Source organism: Dermacentor andersoni, chromosome 1 (assembly GCF_023375885.2).
Source record: "Dermacentor andersoni chromosome 1, qqDerAnde1_hic_scaffold, whole genome shotgun sequence".
NCBI lineage: Eukaryota > Metazoa > Arthropoda > Arachnida > Ixodida > Ixodidae > Dermacentor > Dermacentor andersoni.
This window is the reverse complement of record NC_092814.1, coordinates 186,889,568-186,917,519: the sequence shown is the minus strand read 5'-3', so window position 1 is coordinate 186,917,519 and position 27,952 is coordinate 186,889,568. Positions and strand designations below refer to the sequence as shown.

Here is a 27,952-nt window from a genome sequence, read left to right as displayed (position 1 = left end):
TTAAATTTTACTTAATCAGCTTTTCTCTTCCGCATTTGGTCAAATGTGAAACCGTCGCACATGGACACAAAGCTCACTTTCCAAGAAACCTGAAGTGCCTTCAAGCTCACATGGTCAAGCTATGCCGGACTACTTGGCGCAGTAACACGTGTAGATACTCCACACCTGTAGCTTTCTCGTCATGGCTACAGAAAGTTGTCCACAAGTACAGCTCAGGAGTGACGGTGATCAAAACAGCCTTTGAAACTGTAGGTACCATGTGGAATGTGATTTTAGGAGCAGGCAAGTGGCCATTATAACCAACCCACTTATGATATATGTGGCACTAAGTCAGTTACATTTAAGGATTTCGATGTGCACTTTGCGGGAGGAATCATGTGAAAAATCATGTGAAAAAAGCATACAAGAAATTTAACGTTTTTTTCCACAGACAGCCATTTCACAAGCAGAGCTTATTAGGAAGCTTTCTCTATTGGCTTATTCTATGAATGCGTATTCTAGAACTAAGACAAGATGTATATAGGAGACTGCAAATGACTTTTATTATAACTACACAAAGCAAGGAAACCCTTTACTCAGGCAGACCAGCCACAATTTCTTCCTAGGTTTCCTGGAGCTGTGGGTAGTAGTCCTTGTAGTCATAATGCCTAAATGGCACTTGGTAGCTGATCAATCCTAGCACCAATGAACAGAAAAAAAAAGAAAGTTTAAGTTCAAAATGTCATACTTTAACATACAAGGGTGTACACAAAAATAACAATTATTCCAAGACCATTTGCTGTTCTGTAAAGGCAAGGGTACACATCAATAGAGTAACACCACATGCATCGGTTACGCATGCTATATGTTATAGCTAAACAAAGAGAGCGCAACTTTTTCTGGCACATTTGATCTAAGCATGCAAGCCTCATTTGGCAATTTGCTAATAAATTTTGCTGTAGGCATGGAGAAATTCATTTTCATGTAAGCAAGCCTACACTCTGAGACAATCTATACATGCTGACAAGCCCATCATAAAAAGAATACTTTTTGCCTGCTACACCGTACAAGTTCTTTTTATGCAATTCAAAGGCAGTGACATGTCAGCTCAAAAGAAATCAAGACACTTTAAGTAACAATGAACAGTGATGTACAAATCTGAAGAGAAATTCAGCATGAAATCTAAATTTAATTTCACTGGGAAGGCTTAAATTGGATTTCAAAAGGGACAGACTTATGGTGGAGGTAAGGAAGTAAATATTATCAAATTGTTTCCCGAGGAACTGAGTAGTTTCATTGACACTCATCAATTTACTGCAATGTTAAAGCTGAAATTTCTATTATAATGAATCAGTTTAATATTATGGAATTTCTGCAAAGGAATAAATCCAGAAAGAGAGCAAGTAACAAGCCAACGAAAGAAAATACAAGTTTGTTACCCACTGTGCTCAATGATCAGAAATTGCCAAGTAATAAAAGTGCACATAAACGATATCCAAAACAAAAATAGATAATTCCATTTGTGGCTATGTTGTTTGGTAAACTGTAGTGGGAGCTCTTCCACTTATGATCGCTACTGGTGTATTTAAGAAAAAGCATCAATGCAGATTGTGGTGTTGCACTTAAAAGACTTCAACATAACATACAAGGGTGAATAAGAAAGTCTTTGCCCCTACTTCTTTTAACCAAATTACGGCTGTAAATGCGAAGTCAACATATCCATTCCCGGCAGTGGACCTTTCTTGGACCGGCCCGGCCTTACATGCTGGTAGCTTCGCGGCATGGCGCTGCTGTCAGTTGTTGAAAATGGCAGTTGTGCTTCACACATCCATGGCGTTCAAGCAACGAAGTGTGATTAGTTTCCTATGGAGCAAGGGACGAACGCCCATCGAAATCCCCAGGGAAATGCAGCCCACGTATGGGGAAAAGTGCCTTTCTTTGAGAAGTGTGAGGTGGTGATGGTGTGAGTTTACAAAAGGCCGTGAGGACTTGCATGACAATCAGCTATCGGGGAGGCCGCGTGTGAACGGGTGTGGGGAATATGTGGAAAAACAGCGTAAGGTACTCTACGCACAACAGTGCATATATTTGTAATTACCTGTATGTGTCTAATTTTGGCTAACAAAAAATAGGGACAAAGACTTTCTGATTTGGCCTCATATCTTGATTTCATATCTTGCATATGGCTCACATTTAAAAATAAAACAAAAATCTAGCTACAAAAGCAATTTTCATTTTTCACAACTAACATGGTCACAGGTTTGACGACTGGTATACTGTGCACAATACAAGAGTTAATCATTTTTAGCTTGTCTGAGCCTTCTGTTCTGCTTTCACAGAATCTTTTTAAGAAGTTTTCTGCAACTGAAGCTTGCACTGGCATTGCGTAGCCCGATTCAGTCAAGCGCCCCGAATGCTGCCAGACGCTATCTGTCGGAGCGCTGTGGTATTCAGCTCCTTCTCGGTGTGCGTGTTCTTTCATGCTCTTACGTTTAGGAATGGGAGAGAGGTTTGCAAAGCTTTACTAAATGGTCTGATTCGCAATAATTTATTTCAAACTGTTATATCATACTTGTCATTACTTGAATACCGGTATCAGTAGCCATACACAACTTGCCGCGGTAGACCACTTGCTACGGCATTTTGCTGCAGAGCTAAGGTCGCAGGTTCAATTCAGGCAGCGGTGGTTGAATTTCGATAGAGTGAAATGCCAGAAAGCTTGTGTACTTATATTTATGCACACGTTAAAGAGCACCAGGTGGTCAAAATTAATACGGAGACCCCCACTACAGCGTGGCTCATAATCAGATTGTGGTGGCTTTGGTATGTGAAACCTCAGCATTTATTCTTCATTCTTTAGTTACCATATACAATTGATGTGTGTAAATTAAGTAAATGAAGTTAATTATGAAAACTGTTCACTGCTAAGTCAACTAGTATTTTCTGCAGTATTCTCAATGGTCCACCTTGAAGTCTTTTTTTATTCTTTTTTATTATTTTACTTTAGCCATAGCCCAAATGATGTAGCCATAGCCCAAATGATGTATCAATAGCTGATATAGACTTGCCTTCAATCTTTAGTAACATGATAGAAAAGAATAAGGAATGACTGCTAGAAATATTTTAGTCCTATGCAAATTTGTTTTTTACATTGTTTAGATCTATCTCTTATGTTATGTTATGTTAGATTGTATTAAGTTATGCACTGTTAGGTTGTAAATGGTTGTGTTGCATTTATATTTCATGAGATTGTATTGAATGACAATTTATTGTATTTATAACATGTTTTATTGTTATAGCTGACTTCACTAATTATATGCATGAAACGATGTCTTTCTTTTTGTTTGCATTTTGTATTTTTCCAGACTGTACTGTGTAGCTACATGTAGCGTATCTAGTTTATTGTACTTTGTATTCACATGTTCTATGAATAATGTTGTATCAACGCTTACATTGTAACAATATGCCCACCTGCTATGGTCTCGATAAAGAGACTGGCAGTATTGAAAATAAATAAATAAAATGTAACTGTGCATTACGCCACAGATTTCATGGTTTTATTCAGCATTTGAGTGTACACTATCGTTCGTTTCCTTTTATTTACGAGTTATGCAGTCATCTTTTTCTAATCATACACAACAGACAGGCATCATTTAGTTGCCACAATTTGTGACACGATAGAAGGCTTCTTGGAAATTTTAAGATGGCATTACCACACGTCTTTTGACATCCAATTTGACACTTTTTTGACTTACTACAAACCCATGAACCCATAGTGAAATATTTAGCATGCACAATTGACAAGGACACAGTGAAGGGGGACACACAAGCGCTTGTCAATTGTGCGTGCTAAATATTTCACTATGAATTCGTACCAACTCGCCCAACTACCAGTTCTGCTCCATGAACGCAGCTGCTTTTTAAAGTAATTTACCACACTCTGCTGACTCAGTATTTCTTCTTCAGAAGTAAGAAAAAAAAAAGAGGAGAAAGAAGGGCCAGTAAATTATGTCACCTTATACCTCAATGTCCCATTTGTACTGTATACCTATAACAATACTTGTTACAGGTTTCTTGTGCTGCAATGCTGCCAATGAACACCCCCAATGGATATGGACATGCAACTGACTCATGTCTGCACACAGTATGCTTAGTAGGACATTCACGGTACTAGTCGCCGTGAACAAAGTTTTTTTTTTTTTTTCACTCATTAAAGAAGGTTAATGTTAGGCTAGGCCATAAAATAAAGAACTTTTTTTTTCCATCTTACTGCTGCACTGCAGCATCTAGGCACTGTGCCATGGGTATGTGCTCTACTGAAGGAGCATTTCAAGCAATAAAGAGTCTGAAGTGAACACTGTACCCTTGTAAGGGCTTTGAAACATCAATAAAATATTCTGACAAAAAAAAATTGTTCCAGTTTCACTTTCTAAATCCTCTACACTGCACAGCTACATAGTTATTTTATGACAAGCATTTCACAGCACCCTATTTAGCCAACACCATAAAAGTAATAAATGTAAAAAAAGTAAAAGACACACTTAGCACTCACTGCCATTGCTCTTACTACTCATCAAAAATTCTCATGGCAATGGCTAGAGATAAGACTGAACACTGGAGAAAAGGGTATTGTCTTTCTACTTGTCTGCTTTCCATCACCACATCCCTTTTGTTTATAGAAAAATTAACTCATTATTAGGGACACCAGCCTAGTTAAGTCCGCTACAGGACCAATTAATGCTGTGTGTGAGCTGAACACACTTCACACCTGCATATTCCCTCACTACGTTACCTCTTCTAAGCATTACTGACCTTCCCACCTCAACGTCTTTAACTATTTCCTTATCACAAGCGACCCATGAGTGCCATGTTCTGAACACTGGAGAAAAGGGTATTGTCTTTCTACTTGTCTGCTTTCCATCACCACATCCCTTTTGTTTATAGAAAAATTAACTCATTATTAGGGACACCAGCCTAGTTAAGTCCGCTACAGGACCAATTAATGCTGTGTGTGAGCTGAACACACTTCACACCTGCATATTCCCTCACTACGTTACCTCTTCTAAGCATTACTGACCTTCCCACCTCAACGTCTTTAACTATTTCCTTATCACAAGCGACCCATGAGTGCCATGTTCAATTTCAAGGCTTGTGGCATCGTTACAGACTTATTGTGCCATATAGAACATAGTCTAAGAACAGAAATCGCGTGGATGTTGTTAGCGTTTATGTAAACTTACAGTACCAGTTTTTTGCTCGTCTTCTTTTTGTGTAATTAGCCGAGATAAATTAACTCTTTAAATATAGCTTGAAACATTCAGGCGTCAATAGGAAAAATGTGGAGCTCCACAAATATTGCCCAACCCAGGCACTTGCAACGAGATAGACTTAGCGTGGCCATTTTTATTTGGGAAAAACGAAAGCCTGCGGAGTTTAAAAAATACCATGTGACAGTGCGCTCTGTGCGCCCAAGTGCGCCACGGTTACAGTGCTGCCCATGACAGAGCTTTGCGTCGCGCTTGGTTCCGAGATGCCAGTGGGTTTGGGCGGCAGTTGAAATACAGCGCGGCTCCCGTTTCTGCAGCGATAATTGCACTCCCACGCCAGCAGAATGCATGCAAAGAAAAAATGACAAGCTCATGAGTACAAATTTGGGTGCAAGACCCCAACAAGCAAACACGCATTGTAACAAGCTTGATAACGTCATGTAAATTACGCTGGTTGTCACAAAAGGAAGAATTGTAAATTGACACAGAAGGTTGCTCTTTAGCTTCCTGTCCATTCCTTGTTGGCAGAGAATTTGTAATTTCATATTACTTAGTGCCTTTTCCACGTTGTACAAGAGTTTCACACAGATGGCTCTTTTCATGGATAACAGTTGTAGAGATTTATTCACTGTGATGTCTGTCTAAAGAATGTGTTCAAACAAGTCGCCCTCTGCCATAATGCAGTATTGGCACCTTTTCAGCACGTCTGATGTAGCTTTTTTGATGACGCAAGACGGTATCTTGCTGCAGGCCTCAGCAAACTCTGCCTTTAGCACTTCTGGTGTAGTTGTAGGTTTGCGGTACACTTGTTCTTTCACATGTCCCCACAAGAAGAAGTCAAGAGGTGTCAAGTCCGGTGACCTTGCAGGCCATGCCACTGGTCCATGCCGCCCGACCCACTGGCGTTTCAAGGCTTCACCAAGCCAGGCTCGGGCAAGGCTGCTGCTGTGAGCTGGTGCACCGTCGTGCTGATTCCAAGTTCGCTTTAAAAACACAAGAAGAAGATCACAGCGAAAATCTTCAACTGGGCCTTCCAAGATGTCGTTCACGTACCGCTGAGCAGTGAACATGTGGTAAAAAAATATGGGGCCAATTATTCTTCCATCAAAGATACCACACCACACACTGAATGACCATTGGTACTTGCGTCTGGTTTGCGCCACCCAATGCGGGTTCGTATCGCTCCAGTAATGCGCATTATGGATGTTGACTTGAGAATTTCTGGAGAAGGTTGCCTCATCTGTCTAGAGCACTTTGTCAACAAAATCCGGTATTTCATCACTGTTCACAAGGACGACGTTCAACGAACTTACACAGATCCACCACCTGGCTCGAAGGACTTTCCCACCCACGCACCCGGGGCTGAGCCGAGCGGAGGCGGTGCTGTTCAGACAATTGCAAACTGGTTCCTTACCCACCCCAGTGTTAATGACTCATCTATACCCGAAATTATATGTGAGTGATGTGTGCCGCGTGTGCCAGCGGGAGAGGGCCACCCTGACGCACATGGGATTGCACCAATTTCCCCGACGAAGCTTCGACAAGTACAACGATTCCGCTGCGACTCGCGGCTGCGGCGGAATGCTACGACCACAAAAGCCAAACCTGGGCCATCCAGCAGGTCTCAGCGGCTCTTGAAAGACAAAGGCCGAGCGAAACCGACGGAACGTTGCCCCTCAGGGCGACCGACCGTGGGAGTAACACGTGCTGGAGTTGAGTAGAGACCACCTGCTGAGAAGACGTCAGGGCCCGGGTCACGGCGCCATTTAGTCATGGTGTCGTTCTGCAGGCGACTACATGAAGTTGTTTCTCTCTCTCTCTCTCTCACAAGGATCCAATTTGAGAAATCAAGCCGCCATTGAAGGTCTCTTTCTTGCCGCTTTTGATGCAGTTAGAGGTGATACGGATGCATTTCAGCCTTCCTAAGAACTCTTGACACTGAAGACTTTGAAATACCGACCTCACCACTCACATCACGCACGCTGGAATGAGGGTTTGCAGTCATGAAAGCCAAAATGTCTCCTTCAGCGTCTTTACTGATGGTTCCCTATCTGAGCCGCATCTTCTTAAAGCTACCTGTTTCTTTCAGCGTCAAGTAACTCCTCATAATTGTGTTCGTGCTAGGTCTTCCCCACATTGCCGATTTTGGTATACCTTGGCAGCTTTCCTCTTGTCGCCCCGTGCCACTCCCAAGGCTAAGACCATGTTCGCCTTCTGCTCACTGGAGTACGGCATGCTTTAGGCACTGCAAACAAATTCTTCGAAACGGTTGCATGGCACGACAGTAATAGACAGTCGAGCTCACATGCATCTAGCTGCTGGCATAGCTTGGAAGAAAAGCGGCGTTGTAACAAATGATGCTCTCTCTCGCACAGGTTCCAGATGTATGATGCATGTTTTGCGTGTATTTTTTCTATTCAGCATCGACTTGAACGCTGGAAAAATAAAATTGCTCTTCTCGTCATATCGGAATAAACGGCTGATGACGGCATGTTCTTCGGCGACAGGCTCGAGCAGCTGCTGACAAAGCGCTTTTTCTAAGCACTGTTGCCAGCCACTGCCGGTAGTGTCAGAGCTGAGCAAAGGTTGAAGCCCTTTCTCGTCAGTGAAGGGAAGGTGTGGCGCTGGTGACGTTTTTACAAATCCCTCATGTGAGCGCTGTAATTGCAGTGCATTCGGGCGCACAGAACGCGCTGTCACATGGTATTTTTTGAACTACGTGGGCTTTCGTTTTTCCCAAATAAACACGTCCATGCTAAGTCTATCTCGTTGGAAGCACCTGGGTTGGGCAATATTTGTGAAGCTCCACAACTTTCTTATTGACTCCTTAACATTCAAGCTATATTAAAAAAATTAATTTATTTATCTCGGCTAATTACTCAAACAAAGACGAGCAAAAAAATCGTACCGTAAGTTTAGATAAATGCTAACAACATACATGTGATTTCTGTTCTGAAGAACGCATAGGTTTATTCAAAATCTTGGTCCAAGTTAGCTAGGACACCCTGTATATACAAAGGTTATATGTGCACTGAACACAAGTAGTACCAGCAAATGGGTTTACATAAATAACCCCTGTATGTTGACCAACAAAGTAGTGCCAGTAAGTGCACATCTATCTTGTGTAAAAAACAAAAAAAATCCTACCCAAAACCTGAACACATATAATGCAGGCCCAGATGTTTCTCTAAAGTCTACCGACCTCTTGATAGAATAGCACATTATATTCAACAAATCCTTTGAGCTAGTTTTCCTTGATTTAGCCATTTAGTATGCGTCACTGGTATGTGTCACTATAACACAAGACGTATAGATGTGTCGTGCTCCTCTGTGCAAACACCTGTTATCCCCATTCTTCCCTAGACAAGCACCGTACATCGATGTAGTCCTCGTGACATTGCTGTGCAGAGATCTGACACTGTGCATGCACCTCATCTTGTGTTTGCATTTCAGCATAGCTTGTGAGCAGTGTAGTGCATAAAAATTGCACACGAATAAAGATGTGACTTTTGCTATGGATAAACACTACACAACATTACACATTACACACAATTTAGTAAACACAACTGTATGCATCACGATTAATTGTATTAAGTGCTTCACTAAAACTTTGCTGTACACATATTTCAACACGTACAGTGGATCTGCATATTTCTTTAAATACAGCATCTCTTTTGAACCTTGTTCGGTTCATTATCTGAAGTTTTGACAGCAAATCCAATTATAAGAAACTCCTGATAAAGCAAATACATTTCGTACAGTTAAGGTGTTTGTTGGATCTGAGCTCAGCTGTATTTTTCCCTTTTATTTTTTTATGCTATCAGCATAACAATGTAAATATGACATATTACACCCTAAATGCATTTTTTTTAATTTCTATCTTTGAAAAGTAAATTTCTTTAGCTTTCAGCTGATACATAACACATTATTGTAATCCTGATGTTGTATTCAATAAAAAAATTCTAACTAGAGCTTTCAAGAAAGGACCATTTCTTCCATAGTAAGAAAAGACCTAACGTAGAATATTGTAAACTCTTGTTTGACTACTAATCCATACAACAGACTTGCTACCTGAAGGTTATGCCTATGCTTATATAGTAGTGAAAGAGCTTTCGAGGCACACACATTGTGACAAGCAATAAAGTCTGCACCATTGTAAGATCTGGTATGCCTCAAAGGCCAAGGCACATGCAGGTCGTCTTTGAGCATTTGAGAACTCATTAGCATGCACAATACAGAGCCTGCACATCACAATTGAGCCCATTAAAAATATGTATAAAGAAAATTAGCAGCTCTTACATAATTATGGCCTGTATTTATTCTTCAATGCTCGCAGCTCAATCACTCATACAATCTTGCGGTAGTAAGATTGTATAGTCGCACTTGTCTAGGCATTTCCTCCAAAATATTGCACTAACAAGTCTCGCTAGTCCAGAGGTTTCCCTTCGTCTATAGGTGGATACAACTTAAGTCCGCATTGAAGCCCGGCCCACACCCTCATAACCGCTAGCCACTGTTCATCCGTGAGGCTGCAGATAGTTCGTACATCAAATTTTCCCTGTTAGCTAAATAAGGCAGTAACCAGAAAAATAAAATTATAAGCGCGTAATTTTATACGTCTTCACTCGTCTTTTATAGTGGAACAGTGAAAGTCTAATTCTTTATTGAATTGAAAAAAAATGTTTGCTTCGCTACAACTATTTACTGCCAAGTTTCACTTCAGTTGGCATTGAAGTTTCATTAGTAAAACGGACTCAGTAGCGAAATGAACTGTACCGTGGACTTTTGATGAGTGAAATGCTCAGACTCCATACACTTTGCACATGTTTGTTGCATACCTCATCGCTTCCACCGATGAAAAGACTGTTCAAGAACGGCAGACGCTGCGGAAGTATCAAGTACGACGCCATTTTGAATATATCACGTGACGACGACTTCATTTGCTTCTGTGATTGGCTAGCGGAGTAACACAACCCTGCGCGGGCCGTGTGCCTGGGTTGCCAACTGTTCTTTTTTAAAGTTGTATCCTACTATAGTGAGTGCCACAAAAGTGTGGCAGTTGTTTTCATAATTTCGCTGTGAATGCTTCGCTAATAAATGGCACCAGCTTTCAAGGAAATTAATTTTTTGAGTGCATAGTTGGTTGAAACCAAGCAGAAGTTCAGCTCCCTTGCGTTTTAGAAATGGTGGCATGGAGTGAGGCAGCTATAACGACTGCCTTTTTTAATGCTGAAATTGTGGCGTATTAGAATGTTACCTCACATCAAGTAAACAATTAGACCTGGAAAGCTCTAGTGAGTCCTATTTGTAGCTTCAACTTAGTACCAACAATTGCGAGAAGGTTTATGGCTTCTGGTGGCTTCTCTAGCATGGACGCATCGCGACAAAAATACCTTACCACCACCTTCTGTATGATTTCCGTTCCTCGTTATGCCAGCAATAACGCATCACACAGAGGTCAACAAAAGCATGCTTGATTTTTGTTACAAAAAATATTGCACTTCACACAGACTGCTTTTATGGCCTAGCCTATCTGCAACTTAAAAACATGAATAAATAACTATGAGTAAGTGAAAACAGAAAATAACAAATGTACTGCCGATATTGCATAAATGAAAGCTGTTCACAATGAATCAGCCATACAAAAATTCAGAAAATGTTGGTTGCTTTCTGATAAAAAACAATTGAAACAGAAAGGTTAACCCTGTTAAGCAATATGGTTACCACTACAATAAACTTTCATTCGGATACTGTGCTATAACAAGGTTTTGCACATGGTGGCAAATGGAAGAGGGCTTGTGAAAATGACTCACCTAAATCTTTGGCTCTTAAGATGGCCAGATCAAGCTGGAACTGTTTCTCTCTGCACAAACCTGCAGGAAAACAGCAATTTTAATAGGACACAATGTCTGTGATAAATAATAAGCACAGATAAAAAGATAGTGAATACATTACCCATAAAAACCATATGGGGTCTAGCGGCCGGAAAACGTATACGACTGCAGTCTGCAACATGGAACGGCGGCGCGTTTCGGTTGTCGCTTATTAAGAGCACGCGCTACACTTCCGACGGCACTGCGCACGGTGAAACAGATAGGCGAAGATGCTTATCGCAATAGGACTGGCGGCGATAGCTGTGAATGCCGCGTACGATGACCCCGGAGAATATTTGCTGGTACCGAAATGAGAAACTGAGTGCGCGCCGGCGTTTTCACAGGAGACGGGCAGGCGAGTATAGCGGTGAACCTGCCGCAGTGGGCAGATATACTGTTCTCGGCCGCGTGCGCCTCGCGCATTTTCTTATATACACGGAATCTGGCGGCTGGAAAACGTATCATACGATCGCAGTTTGGCGACATACTGAACATTGGTGCCATAATATCGTGTTTTCCAGGAACGTATGAACTGGTAAAAAATAAGCGTAATTCTATTGGGTCCTTTTCTTGTGTTCTCGACTGCGAACGTTGGCGCCGGGAAAACGTACGTATAACGGGAACGTATGAACGAAGTTCTACTGTATATATTACATATTCTTTTAATATAAATAAATCAAATGGTCCGATGGCCAGATACGAACAGAGGACCTCTAGCATAGAAGTCCCCCACTATGGTATGCCTCATAACCAGATGATGGTTTTGGCACGTAATACCCGAAAAATATTTTAAAATGATTAACACAGCATCAAATGTGAAAATGTGGGCCAACTCCGAAGTGCAGTAAAAAAATTGTAGTCTGACGCTCCTCCCCCTCACATGAGGAGTGACGTGATAGAGTGTCAAGCGCCAGTGATTCCGCCCCCTTCTCACCTCAAATTTGCTCGGGAAGGTCGACTTCAACTGGAGGTTCAATTGCCTTCCAACTTTTTTCTCTTTTAAGGTTGCCAACTGCATACAGCCTCCTTACTGTCTATTCTCTCTGCTATCCACGCTTCCTGTACTATACTTCTATTCACCCTACCCCCTCTGTTGGCTGCCATTCAGATGTCAGTCATAATGTTAGACAGCTAGTGTTGTAAGCAGGAATTTCCCTTGTGTTCCTCCTTTCCACCATTAGTACAACAAAACAACCAATTACTACTACTACAATACTACTACTACTACTAATAATAATTAGTAAGCTGCAAATGTTTATAATATGGGAAAAAATATTTCTGGTTTGATACTATCACACACAGCAACCACAGCCAAACTTGGAAGCAACAGAAAAGATGTATGCAAATGCCTATAAATGGCACAGACAGCCTCACCCTGCATCACCATTTCACCCCTTTGTACAGTACATTTCACTGTTCAAGGTACACTAAAGGCAGACACAAAGTCAAGCTAAAGTAATAGGATAATGCTTGAAAACATCTAAGGCATCAATATTACCAAGAACAAAGCTTTAGTAGGTGAGTGAGAAAATGAGGCAAGTGTAAGACACGCTTTCCTAATTTACAAGGACCTTCCAACAATGGCCCAATGAAGTCACACTGCCTCATTATAATTTTGTCACTATCAATCTGCCCATGTTAACACTTTCAAATTCCCTGAATTTTGAAGGTTTTCCTTGACGATCTATGAAAATTCCCCGGCAGTCTATGACACTACTGGGTGCATGTTAGAGAAGGAATATGGTGGTTTATAGCTTGCCAAGCTACTACACCAGCCCATAATTTTCAATAACTGCTATCAGTAAGCTTAGATCAGGCAGCATGGACTACCAGATTTGACTGAATTGTGTTGATATTCCAACCATATGGCCAAGCTCACACTAACAAAATCAGCATAAGACGCCATTATTTTGTGGATTGCATAGGTTCAGTTTAAAACTTTACTTTCTTCTGGTCACTGTAGGTATACTAATTTCCCTGATTCAAGCGAGCTAGGGTGAAAATTTTCTCCATCTTTTTTCCATTTTCCTGATTTTTCTAGAACTGACAAATTCCCTAAGAATTCCAGGTTTTCCCTGATGATAGACACCTTGTTAAGTCTATTATTAGCCAATCATTGATAATAAAAATATGACTACATAGCATTTTAACATGGAAGAAAGTGCTAGTTGTCTGCTATTGGATTCTCAAAAAGAACTAATTAAACGGTACCCTTGACGACACTGTGGATGGTCAAAAAGTTTAATTTTTGCTTAACCCCACAGAATCTGTGCTCTCATGTTTTGGTAGTTTCAGTACCACGTAAGGCTGCACTGATTCTTTTGTCTTGCAAAGCTCATGATGACTGCAAGCAGCAGGAAACATTGTGTTCATGCGACATTATGAGCATAAATTGCTGAAATGGTGTCCACCATCAGAAGCCAAAGCATCCTTACCGGGGGCATTAACAGGGCCAATGGTGATAAGCCTTCTAAAATAATTAGTAGGCAATGTTCATGATAGGCACATGCTTTGTTTTGGTCTCATGATTGCATCTGTTTTGCCTCGGTTACCAGCCATCCCTTCACATCTCACAAAAAAAGTTATAGTGACAGCTCTGGGGCTCCATTTAATTCACAAATGGTGGTGGTGAAGTATTCTTTGTCACACTGGCTCACTAGTGAAGGATTGTTGAAACTGTGGCAGATGAATGCAGAAACTTCAGTCGTGATTTTCTCTGTAACTAAGTTGTTTTTTATTGTACAACAAAAACCCCAAAGTTTTTTGGATAGGTACTTCAACAATCTACGTTGCCATAATATTTGCCTTTAGTGTCTGCAACACGCACATACTGTTTTGCCATTATCACTTAGACATTGCTTAAAAGCCCACAGACTAAAATTTTAATGCATAACTGTATATTATATTGGCCACTTGAAGATGAAGAAATGTTCTGTTTATATAAGACTTATTACTGGTTAGGTGTTCCCTTTAACAGTGGAACATACTGTACCTTAGGTACGAGGTGAAGTCCACTGACAAATTATTGAGTGAAGTCTTAGCTTGGCCTTCTTCCACCTGTCAGATAGGTAGTGGTAGAGTCTAATGCACTGAACAAAAATGTACTGTTTGGAGCACAGTACTGATTGCAGTGCAAGCTGCACATTTAGGCTTGAATTGACGACAAAGAATTATGCAATTTCCATGCAATAGAGTACACAAGAAATTACTGTGTAAACATACTGATTTTTCTTTGCAATTACATTTGGCGTGTATGCATGTACTACACATTTCTGGAGAGTTCATATCGCTGATAAAGACAAAACAAGCAGCCCTCAGGTAAATGACTTACCTGGGGCTCTACATTAAGCAGGATTCCACTAGTTGCTAGACAAGGTGTCTCTGCAAACAACTACATAATTCCTGCTACACTTACTATTTGTGCTCTCACACTCACCTGTTTTTTGTGGTTGCAGTGTTTCTCCTGTGTATGGTGAAATGAACTGAGTTAGTAATTTAGTGTTCTGCAAGAGACCAGAGATAAATATTCATAATCACAGAATGCAATATTTGTCTCTAGAACAGATAGTCTGGCTTTACTAATCATTGAATGACATCACTATTACGTAAATTATGTATCTCACGAATCCTCTCTCGCAAAATTTTTTCAAAACCCTCAAGCACAAGTGAAGTTAGACCTAGTTATCAGACAAATGAGTGACTTGCTTTCTCTTTTCATTTCCACTAGCGTGCTGGAAGCTACACAAGGGAGACGGCAAAGTGGCGCAAAGGGGCAATGCCCTGCTGGGCCCGCCCAAAAGGCTGAATGTCTTGGCGGCAAGATGGCTCATGGCAACAACCTCTGGCCCCGCCGCGGTATCTACACTACGCTTTTTTATCACAGAGGCCACACGCAGCAGACCCAGCAAAACATAACTGTCACGTGTAGACCGACAGTGCAAAGATGAAATGGTTTTTCTGTTGTTTTGAGATTGCAGACGTGTATATATATATATATATATATATATTTCATTTAACTCAAATGAGCAATAATTGTATTACAGTACTAAGAATATTCTTGTGATCGCAAAATCAGCCAGCAGCTATTGATGGGTACAGCTGCTTGCGATGACGCTTCATGACAACATTACAAAGGAGAGAGCAAGCAATTTTTCACTTATCCTTACATGAAATTGTCAATTCCCTACTGCATGCAGTGCAACTATATTTGGCTCACATGTTCACAGGAGCCTTATTAACAGATCAGCAATGTTTTTTTATTATGTTCAAAAAGTGTTTCAGGGCCCTTTTAACTACATTTTGTTAGCACCCAAGTTAACATGGAGGTTTTGTTAATATGACCCTAAACAGGTTCTAGTGCTTTGTACTTCTTGCCCTTTAAGTGTCTTGACAAGGATGACTCCAATGTCCTCTCTTTGCTAACATCAGCTGTGGAACTGCTACCATTAGTCACCGGAACCTCCATGATAACATACCAATGCATAACCAAAGCTGACACATCCTGACATCATGAGGGCCTGCAGAGGCTAGGCTGTGTGGGTGGTAATAGCATAATAAGCACTAAATGAGGACATTCTCGGTGCTCTTACAGGTGTATGGTGGATGCAACAGCACAAAGAAAGCTTTTACACTCCAAACATTTTACATCTATCACTCACATGGATGTTCACCCTTGACTGCGCATGGTCCAAGCCTGCTAAAGACCCCTTAGGGTTTCTCACATGATGCTGTTACATTCTGCTACAAGCCTCTTATGTCAAATGTCCAAGAACTGAGTTCTTTGTACAAATAAAACTAATGCTTTTGATAAAATTATCTGCAAAGGGCCAACAAATAGACTTCGACTTACAGACATGGCAGAAATGTTGTATACAACAGTTTATCTACTTTTATGGGTGCATTTCAACTAATTTTCTACAGAGACTTTCTAAAATGATAGTGTAAATATTACACGAGCTTACTCAAGACGAAGCTCATATACTGCTTCTAAACTTCATGAAGTCTAGCCTGCCAGGTCTTTACACAAATAATTAGTACTTCAATCAAGATGTATGTTACTAGGATGCAACCACTAAACCAAGCTAAACACAGATGCATCCTATGCAAAAAAAAAAGAAAAACTTATACAGCATTTCACCAAGGGCAGCATTAACAAATTTATAGACTGAAGCTTATACACTCAAATACTTCTCTCACATGGGGGAAAAAAAAAAGAAAGAACACACGTTTTAAAGAGACACTAAAGAGAAAAATAAGTTGAGCTGTAAGTAAATTACACATTTACAATACTAAAGAAACCACTCTTACTATGAGAAAAGGTTTGGCAAGCCATAAAATATGCAAAAAAATTAAGACAGGTAGTGACGCCACCTTGAAGTTCCCACAACAGCTTGCTGTGATGTCATGGATATTACAGCACCTGCTTGGAGCCCCTTAATTTTCTACCAGTAAAGGTTGGCTACATTCATGCTAAAGGAGTGACAGACTCAACTTTACAAGTTTCAAGAAAGTTTACTGTGCCACTATGCTCTAAACATGAGAAAACACTTTGAAATCCATGATGTCACACAGACATATTAGCGTTAGGGTTTTGGTGAAAAAAGATGTATGTTTGGCCATACATCTACTACTTCTACTACTAAACCTACTACCGTAAAATTAATGAAAACAGAGTTTTGAAGGAATACATTGACAGTCTAAGCTGACTTACTTTTTTTTTGTCCCTTAAGCTCAGAAATAAGAACTGTTTCAAATGCAAGAAACCTAACAAAAGTTTTGGTTCAGTGACTCACAGTGTGGTGAACGACAAGGTACTCATCTCTGCACAGAGGGCAGGGGCTGCCCGTGGCAATCAAGCCCGCCTTCTGAAAAGTGAAGTACACCAGTAAACAGATAGAACACACAAGCCAACACTAGCATTGTTAACGTACACTTGCATTTTATGCCCCCACATTTATTATTTCACTCACTCATAATACTTACCCCACGAAAATGGCCTGTTAACCCAATAGCACCCTGTATAATTTTGAAATTACAGCGCCATTCTTATTTCTAAATATTTAAAGAAAAATTTTCCATAGTACATAATTTTGCTGCAAAGGGTCTTGCAAAGATGATCATGTAGTTGTGTCAATGGGACATTTGTAGGCACCCCACCCCCACATGACATCTAATTGGGGTGTTTTCAGCAACATACTAATTGCGTACAGTTTTTTCTTACTGGCAAAGAAACATCACAAAATATAAAAAATACTATTTAGCTGCGCTCTCACTCACATCATAAGGCAGCGCCCTCAAATATTTTGATTGAAGGCAACTGCATGTCTGTCGCAAACCTGAAGAGACAGCACATCACCTTGATAATGGTACGGAAGAAGCACCAATAGCAGGTTTTGTGTTTCGCAGCTATTCCTTCCTCTCATTTCTATGACAAACTTATTATCGTCTCTCAAGGCCGTCTGATCACGTAGGTAAAACATCCCCTTGATAACGCAGCCGAAGCGCCACTCTGACTGCATACAAAACGCGAAAAGCAATGGAATAGGCATGGAATGTTTCAAAATCCCGGCTCTGCTCACACCGCATCAAAAGAGTGCGCGCGCAGCGATATTTCACGCCAGAAATTTGCTTCAGACTGAAATGAAAGTAAAGTGACGGTTTTATTTTTCATCAAACTGTATGCGTGCTCAAAAATAGGTTTGTAACAAAAAATAAAAGTGAAACAAACAGACTGAGAAGTGACCCACATCTATAGAAAAGGCAAAACTGATGCCTTCAACAAAGAAAATATGTCACTTCTAAATGAGGCAAATTGGCAATCGGGATTCCTCCACAAAAAACTAAAAAAAAAAAAAAAAACAACTCAGATTACAGTTTCCCCTTATTGTCTATGAATTCGTCAGTGTCGTTGAACACCAGCTGCTGCCTATAGAGGACGTGTCCAAATAGGTCTCCTTCTGCTGCTAGGCAGCAATGAGTCCACTTTATCATATGTTCAGTGGCTTTCTTGATGACCAACACTGAAACTCTACGACAGGCATCCGTTATCCTTGCCTTGAGCTAACCTGGCGTCCATCTTGATCATATAAGCACAATCTTTCACATAAGCCTAAAGAAAGAAATCGAGCGGAGAGAGGTCAGGTGACCTAGCCGGCTAATTTACAGACCCGTGCTTTCCAATCTATTGCGCATAAAAAGTTGCATTCAGCCAGCGTTGTGCTCGGCTACTGTTGTGTGCGGATGCCCCATCTTGCTGATGCCACAGAAGTGGAAGACGTGACAGCAGGCCTTCGCTGAGAAACTCATCAACCTCTCCTTCAAGGATTTAGTCCACGTAACGCTGCCCAGCCAGTATGTGATCGAAGAAGATGGAACCGATTATAGCACGGGCATAAATTCCGCACCACACATTGAATGACCACTAGTACTTGTGCCGATTGCGCTTTACCCCGTGTGGATTGGAGCGACTTGAACAATGTGCATTATGCAGATTTATCCGGGTGTTTCTTCGAAAATTGGCTTCATCTGTGCACAGAATGTTGCTCAAAAAGTCTGGTGAAGCACCAGCATTTGCGAGGACCCAATTCGAGAAATCTAGGCGACTCTACACGTCCCTATCTTTCAAGCATTGGTGCTGGTTAAGGTGGTGTGGGTGAAAGGCGGTCATTGAGAATCCTCCAAAGTGATGACTTGGAAATTGGTACCTGGGCTATGTCCTGCACGCTAGCATGAGGGACCGAAGATGGGACCGCATGAGGGTTTGAGGCCATAAATGGTAGAACATTCATGAGTATATGCTAGGACTCAAAGATGGAGTCCTCCGCCACTGTTTCTTAAAGCTGCCGATTTGTCTCAGGTTTTCTTAATTTCTGATGATAGTCGATGCGTTTGGTGTATCGCCACACTTCCATGACTGATACATATATCTGCGGCCTTCTTCTTGTTGTCATTTTCAGATCCCAAGGCAAGGATCATGTTTCCCTTCTACTCATTAGAGTAAAACATCGCGACTGGGACGAAACGCACCTTTAAACCTTTGCACTAACATTGTCAATTTACTTTTGTGGTGATAGGTTCTGTGGAAAAAAAACAAAAAACGTCAGTGTACTTTATCTACGCTAAGACAACAGCTATCACAGCTTGTTTCCAACTAGCACCAAACGCGACGTGTTCATTCGGCCGGGGCGCGGCAGATAAGGCACTAGCTCGATCGCGATGTTTTTCTTTATTTCGTCCTGGCTAACTCAGAGGGAGTATATTCAAGGGCGCTGCTTTATGATGCAGGTAGGAGCACAGTCACGTGGTATTCTCCCTTTTTCGCAGGGTTTATTTATCAATCATAAAAACTTAGTACGCAATTAGTATGTTGCTGAAGCTACCACAGTTAGATGTCTCTTGTCTGCGCCTACAAATACCTCAACACTTTGATAATTAGAATAGTATGTATGGAGTTAGATAATTAATTACAATGACATAATTAAATATCAGTAACTAAAAAATTACTGGCAGCTACTCCAGTGTACTGGAAATAATATGCACTACATTTTCTTCGAGCAACGCATTGCTCTCTTTTAAAAATCTTGGTGAATAATAGTTCATTTGGACACCCTATATGTAGTTATCACCTCTGTATACAAGTGACGATGTTTCTGTCCCTAATAAATGTTATAAATTATTAGAAATGTTTTTTTTTCAAAAGTCGTTAGCATTGTTTACTGGAAAGAGAAGCAATACTGAGACACATATCATTCACATGCATTTCTCATGCCATTGATAAAAGACTTTGCCGAAGGGATCACTGAAGTCTATAGGTTTTTTTCAGGGTCAGAAAAGTATGCAAAGCAATTTGAAGCAAGGTGAACATACAGCAACATATTCATTCTCTAGGCATAGGCTATTCATACCTTTAGAAATAATTGTTAATTGGCTAACTCCTTCTCTTTCAAAAATATAATGAAATTTGTCCTATGTGTATATCTAAATATATTGTGTATGTACATAGTGTTTACAGTGTAAATTTAAACCAATGTTGATGTGAGAAAATAGGGATGAGGCAGCCGCTGCTGGTGTTTCTAATGTGATTGTCCTCCTATTGTCAGGATTTGCAGGAATAAAGTGAAAGTACAAATTAAAAGCCATGCACGTCCGCGCCAATAATGATGTAGTAAGCTACTAGCCACAATAAAATCTTAAGTAAAAAGGTCCAGGCAAGTCAAGACACCTGAAATTATATGGGTGAAAAAGCTCTAGTAATGACACTTTAGGTGTGTGTGTGTGTGGGGGGTGGGGGTAGAGGGGGGACACGCACCAAAACCACGACTGGATAATGAGGCACCCCGTAGTGAGGGACAACGGATTATTTTTACCACCCAGGGATATTTAATGTGCCCCCAATGCACGGAAGAATATTTTGAAATCCATGACATGTGTATTACTTGTGTACATGTGTATTACTGACGGTGTATTATCTTTCTTTAGTAAGGTAATCGAAAAGCTAATAGAAAAACGTTTACCTAATTACCTTACAAAATTTAACATTCTCTCACCATTCCAATACGGCTTTCGCTCGGGTTACTCGATCGAACTGGCTCTCGTTGCTCTAACCGATCAACTAAAACTCGCTATCGATGAAGGGAATTATGCAGCTTCAGTGTTTGTAGATTTAAGCAAAGCGTTTGAGAAAATAAATCACCGCATCTTATTTCGTAAGCTTGAATCATTGGGAATCACCGGCCCAGCACTCTTGTTACTACAAAATTACTTAACAGACAGAATGCAGGTAGTAACCATTTCAGCCGTTCATTCTAAAACCATGTTCACTAATATTGGCCTGCCCCAGGGTTCCATATTGGGTCCGCTTTTATTTTTATTATACGTCAATGATCTGCCTAACTGCCTGTCCTTTTCGAAATGTATATTTTATGCAGATGATACTACTATTATTAATTCCAATAAATGTATTACAACCTTAGTATCTAACCTTAATGGCGACTTACACAGCCTACTGGAGTGGTGCCATACTAACCAGCTACAGATAAACCCATCTAAAACAAAATTTATTGTATTCACTTCCCACCAACGAACACTTCACTCCATTCCTCCTATCTTATTGGGCAGAAGTCCTATCCCTGCAAGTTCTTCATGCAATTATCTTGGCATAGAAGTAGACAAACATCTTAAATTTACTGAACACATAACCAAACTAAAACAGAAGATTACCTACGGGATTAGGGTACTTCTAAAAGCAAGAAACATATTTGACCATCAAATATTACTATCATTATACTTTTCAATTATTCATTCCCACATTAATTACTGCGTTACTTGCTGGGGAAACACTTACGTAACCCATTTAAACTCATTGCAAATTCTACAGAATCAGGCTATTAGGATAATTACATTTAGCCCATATAGCAACAACGCCTCATATCTTTTACGAACTAATCACATTCTTACAGTCACACAACTCGTTAAATATAATCTAGGTACCTTTTTGTTCCGTCAAATCAATTACACACGATGTGATAGCTTGTTACCACAATCTTCTCTATTAAATACTAATATTACCAGGTTTGCAATAAATAGGAACTTCATTTTACCTAAAATACATACTAATTATGGCAAACGGAGCGTCCATTTTTCATCTATCGCATTCTGGAACACACTACCATTATACATAAAAACACTTAAAATTCACGAATTCAAGAAACAACTAAAGGATTACATTCTGTCGAATACTGATGCCCAGTCCATACTCACAACCATTCTTTCAGGGTGCCTTCATTTCATTTTCATTGCCATACTGTTAGGTTTCTGTTTCTGCCTCACATATACATTCGAGTTAACAAATTCTACTGTGTTCGTCACGTCATCTACGCAGTTACTTTATCAGTTGTCAACGAGATTGTGTTACAGTGCTTTTTTTCATGACATTTATGCATATGTAATTCTTCAATCATGGTATTCATACTAAAACCTGTAATTTTTCTATGTTAACAATTTGTTGAAAACTGCTGTACTTTTGTTTTATTACGTTTACTTTGTAAAGGAGGTCCCATTGCAGTCTTTGACTCCGGGACCTCCTCCTGAGTATTAACAACTTGTAATCATTCTAATGATCTCAATAAAAACCGATTCTGATTCTGGTCACACTGATGTACCGGCGCTAGGGGTTTAGGTGTGCAATTGAATAAATTAAGATTTGACCTTCATTTTCTCTTTTAATAATCGATTTCTTATCATGAAATTAACGAAAATAAAGTTTTTATAGAAGACTTTACCAAAGTCTAAACTGAATTACTGTTTCTCTTTAGTGTCCCTCTAGTTGTTGGTGCCAAGATGAATGTGAAAGCATTGTGCATCATTGTAAATTACGGTCGATAAACATTCCTATATATTCAGCTGGTTGCAAAATAGAACCAGATGAAGGTTTCCCACACTACTCACAATGCAAGTACGCCGTGTTTTTGGTGGTGGAAATTGGCCTTTGAAATTTCTTCGGTACATGGTCCACACTGGGTCATCACCATAGGTGTCCTTGTAGGCTGCGAACAGAAGTTCGTGACAAGTTGGTATGCCTCAAAATAAGCTATACGTAATCTCTTGCATAAGTAAACCAATCATACAAAAAGACTACAGTCCCACCTTAAATCAAAGGCACACCGATTTAATTTTTTATGTAGGTTGTAGAGGATGTGGCTACAGCACTCTCCTGCCACATTCCAAAGCTAATTCGTGTAGAAAATGCCAAAAGAGAGGGCATACACGAAGACGTGACTGTCGCTTGTGTGAAGTGCATCAAAATTCACTGCAATTATGTTTTGCTGTATTCTCAAATTTCAAGTGTTTTCAAATTGTGTTTTCAAATTCATTCAGATGTGTCTTGCTTAAAAAAAAAAGGCAAAATAAACAGTCTCAATAAAGGGCCAAGTATAACATAAGGATTCAGTTTGCTTGATTCTGTTCCTTTCTTATCCACCATTTACAGCCAGCTGATCTCGGTGATTTGTGGGTGGGGTGCAACTCTGATCACTCATGAAGCACAAGAAAAATCATTTGGAAGAGAATCCTCACGCTATTCCAGCCCAGTCCTCTGATATAGTATGCTGACTAGCAGCTCCCTGCAGGAGTTCGCATAAATGGAGTGGCCTTGGGGCATGCTCCCAGGTGCATATACCGTAATACTAGCCCACCAGGAGGTGAATTAGAAACCATGTTACAAGAGTTACAAGTACCTGGACAGTACAGGACCTCAAAGCAGAAGAACATGCAAGGTAGTCTGCACTTGTACACACTGGAGTAACAGATGCAGGCCACATGTGCACATTTGATAGAATATTTTAGTGCCTTAATAAGAAGTACAGACATGCCACAGTTCCTACTTAAATATGGGAGTCCCAAAGCAAATCATGGGCTACGAGACATGCAGTAGCTGGAAATTCCATATTAACTTGACCGCCTGGGATTCTGTAATGTGCAACCAAAGTCTTGGTACATGAGTGTATTTGCTTTCTGCCATGATAGAAATGTGGACGCCATGACATCCTGTACAGTTTCCTCGTACGAGTGATAGAGGCTCTTTAAGAAACTTTTAACTGTGATGCAAATGTATTTCATAGCACATTGTGGGACGGGTATATGAAGATCTCTGTTAAATGGACATGACTTTGAAATTGCTCCTCCATACCTTACCCATTTTCCCGTACGTCAGCATAGACCACGGAGTCATACTTTCTTAAATAAAATATATATTGTATATATCTTAAATACTTTCTTAAATAAAATATATATCTTCATCTGTATATATTTTCACCACCAGCAAAGCTTGGTTCTCGTGGTAGTAGCACGAGCTCAGCTGGAATAACGCGGTTCCTTACAATATTCATTCATTCATTTATTCAAAAATAAAGGTTATGTCCAGACCTGCTGTATCTATATGTAAATACAATTTTTAGAGCAAAAATACAAAAAGGAAAATAAAGAACAGACATAAAACTTACAATGCAACTATCTTGCGATACACTTCACATGACACACATCTGCCTTAGATCTGCTGATGCACTGCTCAGTGGAAGAACAGATATATTCAGCCTCTACTTAATCTCATCATTTAAGAGTTATTTTTACCTAAAACATATGCATCTACGAAATGGGGAAAGCATGGCCATATTTGTCAGTGTAACACATGAAACCCATAAAACGGAGCTTCGTTAACCTTTTTGCTACATTCTTGCAATCACTCAAACCTGCCCGTCGGCTTGATGTAACATTTAAAATAAGACAATACAATGTTGTAAACCGTGCTTATCGACCATGCAACAAACTTATTTCAGTATTTCTTTCGGAAGTGTGGATTTGTCTTTCTGCAAAAGAAATTAGCCAACATATTTGGATGTAAGAAGACAATCTCTATGTTTCCTCAGTGCCCTATTTTCTATATGGTGCAGATGTAGGGAATTACTGCTATGTTCTGCCACTTTTTCTTGCATTCACATGGACACTGTGATTTGTCGTGCAACTGCCTGCCTGTTAAGTAATCCACCAGAAGATGCAGAATCCGAATTGCCACAGGCGATTAAAAAAAAGATCTGTTTGAAAAGAAAAGTGTATTCCCCTTGGTAGGGCAAGAACTGTGCTCTTCAAGTGCATGTAGATGAGTAATGAAATGTCAGTAATAACATGTCAAAATGCTATCCTTCACGCTACAGCTAAAGCAGGCTGCATAACCACAACACTCCCGCCTACATAGAAGTACGATTGATTGCATTGCACAGCATACATACATAAAAAAATTTTCTTCTATCTCTTTTTTCTGGCGAAAATTTTTTTGATGGCTTTATAACACAAGTTATTTAGAGGTAAGGGTATCAGTTATTCTGATAAAGACACTATGCTAGCTACACAAATAGTTTGCAATTTGACAAAGACAATTTCTATTATTACATGTGCACTAGATCTAGTCCTGAAGTGTTAGCCAGCACCACTTAGGGTCATGGTGGGCACATGTGGAACATCCTTTTTTACCAGATAGTGTCATGTAACATGTAAACTTAAAGGGGTTTTGCAACACGCCAGGGAAAGCTTGTTGAGCAGTACCGATGACATCACCTCGATGCGGTGATTTCGTGTACTTCGTAGACAGGATGTCACATGTTAGAGTGCTGCTATGATGATTGGTTAAAAATGTAATGTGCGAGTGACGTTCACACGATACTGAGAGTATGCAAAAAAGTCTACGGCACTACATTTTACAATCATTTTAAGTATTGCAGAGCCAGGGGAATGATGCATCACTTGCCGAGCACTTTGGTGTGCCAACAGCTACCTGCCTCATGGACGCTGTTGTAACCAGAAAAGCGACGCCATGACCTCTGAGATTTGACCGCGCACGTGAGTGATCGTGGAGGCCATGTGAACGCCAGCAACAGGTTGAGCAGGCTTGGCAACCGTGGCATGGCTACTTCAGCTAAAGCCCTCCTGCTATTCGGTGGCACCATATGATGCCATGGGAGAGTGAGTTGTACTCCTTAAAGACGTAAAAGTTTGAATGGAGGGCAGCTTTCATTTGCTTGTATTCTGAGTTTCCTCCGACCAATAACCTAGGTTTGTTTGGGTCAATTTTCATAATTCTTTTTACTCTCTGTTCTACGACATGCTGAGAATAGATATAGAGCAAATATGGGGACCTGAAAATGGCATTGCAGGGCCGCTTTAAGAGCAAGCATGTGTGAAATAAGCCAACGTAAGCTATCTAATGGCATCACAGCTGCCAGATTCGAGACACTCGCTATGAATGAACAAGAAGGGAAACAGATGGGCTCGATTTTTGTTGATCACAACCATATAAAATCAACAGGCAATGAAGTCAAGGAAAGCATAGTGGTAATTAGCTGTGGTTGAAGTTGAATTATAGGAAACAATAAGGAAAAGGCAGAATGAAAGTAGACGAAAAGGTAACTTGTTGCCAGTGGGAGCCAAACCTAAAACCTCAGCATTACGCATGCACTGTACTATCAATGATATGTGCATGTGCGTATATATATATATGACGCTATGTGCACTTCGGAGTACGCCCCTGCTGGAAATGGCTGAGTGCACGACGATGCAGCACCATCTCGGGAATGGCAATTCTTGCACTGGTGAAACTTTTTTTAGCACACGTTATCACATCGATTAAGGTTGGTGCAAGGTTAGGTTAGGCTAGGTTAAAAATAACTTGGAAATAATTTGGTTAGAACAAAATATTACTGAAGCTCCCCGATTGGGTGCACGAATTATAAAAGTCTAAGCCAGACTCGGTATAGCTGGCTAGTGTAGGTTTCGATAGGCAAGCTACTATACTGCTGAAATAACAAGCCTTGCACGGGATGTGGCAGCATCACCGTGCAGCACCTGGGCATTGTGCACCCAGCCATTTCCAGCAGGGGCACACTCTGTAGTGTGCATAGCATCATCCTACACACACACACAGATATATATATATATTCACACTACACCATGTGTCCCACATAACTTGTGGCAAAATTAAAAAATATACATATGCCACATAGGTGGACGGAACCAAGGTAATGTTGTTTGCAGTAGTTGGAGCAAGTCAGACTATTTCTTGTATTTTGTCTAATTACATTTATGTTATTATTAATCTACTTCTCAAATATTATACACAGAGCAAATGTGCTAATGAGAAAATTGTAGATCATCTTGAAATATTTCCGATCCACCTTTTTGTTGCTCAATAAGTGCTACATGTAAGTTTTTTCCAAGCCTGAAAGAAAGCCCGAGATACACGTAAAGTGCCACGTGAGTGAAGCTCTGTGGAAAACAGGTATTTCCTAAGATTTGAGCAAATACTGAGAGGCCGGATTAAAAAGAGTATTAAGCCTTTTTTTTTCTTTTTTACCGCTACAAACGTCATTTACACTCTGACAAAACACTTTTGGAGTGAAAGTGTATTAAGGCACCTTTACCAGTGGCATATATATCCAATGTTATCGTTTAAGCAGCGCGTTTCTGCCATGATAGCTTCAGGCAATCTTCGCTAAGTGCTCTACCAGAAATGAACAAAACATGGACAGACCTTTGCTTTCTAGATACTGGATGCTTATTTCCGGAGGGTGAAGCGTCACTTTCTTTACGTTCAGCTTGGCATCACCGTCAGCCTTTTCAGTATCAGCTCCGGCCTCTTCATTTTGCAAATCGTCTTGACAAGGACGGCAAACTGACGTCGACAACTCTCTGCAGCTCTGCCAAAAGAATTACACCACATGAAATGTCATAATCATCACATTGCAACTACGAAACTCATTTATTATTACAGTTTTTTTTTTCTTTTTAAGTGCAAGTTTAGGGTTACTGCACCTAGTACCATTCATTTACTCGGTGCGAAAACAACTCACGAAAGCAAACAAATTAAATATTAAAGCGGTATAAGATGAACAGATGCTTAGCGCGGTTCTGCAAATTCGCTTAATAGCATCTAGTTACAAAGGCCCCGTACGTATCACGAAATCGTCGATTCTGGGATGCTCACTACTGTATACATGCAGAAGTGTTTATTGATCACATATAAGTGCTCACCTGAGATGAACGTAAGAAACCAGCAGAAATAGGTTTTTTGGATATGTAACCGTCGAAATCTAATGATTTCTTTTGAAATGATTCCAAATGTTTAACTGGAGAACTCAACGCAACGCGCAAATTCCTCGCCCAACTCGTCTGCCGCACGAGCGCAGCCATTTTGACAAGCGGATTTGTCTTCAGTCGTTGCTTGGCTTCGTCTCGCATCATTTGCATTGTCGCTTGGCGTCGTCAGTAGCCGTTGAATTAAATATTAAC

At 40.3% G+C, this 27,952-nt stretch overlaps 2 protein-coding genes across 3 annotated transcripts in view; one reads left to right on the top strand and one right to left on the bottom strand.

The window, feature by feature from the left end:
- Nucleotides 1-4,390, top strand: part of LOC126547099 (uncharacterized) — a 57,954-nt gene extending 53,564 nt beyond the window's left edge. For both annotated transcript variants that reach the window (XM_055062879.2, XM_055062878.2), the window contains one exon: nucleotides 4,049-4,390. In XM_055062879.2, coding sequence (XP_054918854.1) covers nucleotides 4,049-4,076 — 28 coding nt within the window. In that variant the 3' untranslated portion in view covers nucleotides 4,077-4,390. The remainder of the gene's footprint in view (nucleotides 1-4,048) is intronic.
- mRpS18B (mitochondrial ribosomal protein S18B) lies at nucleotides 523-27,886 on the bottom strand. The gene is made up of 7 exons (XM_050194956.2): nucleotides 27,695-27,886; nucleotides 27,195-27,360; nucleotides 22,565-22,662; nucleotides 16,912-16,983; nucleotides 14,556-14,622; nucleotides 11,060-11,119; nucleotides 523-675 (listed from the first exon to the last, which is right to left on the bottom strand). The coding sequence occupies exons 1-7, from the start codon at nucleotides 27,851-27,853 to the stop codon at nucleotides 602-604; spliced, it is 696 nt and encodes a 231-aa protein (XP_050050913.1). The 5' UTR covers nucleotides 27,854-27,886; the 3' UTR covers nucleotides 523-601.
- Nucleotides 27,887-27,952: the final 66 nt, after the last annotated feature.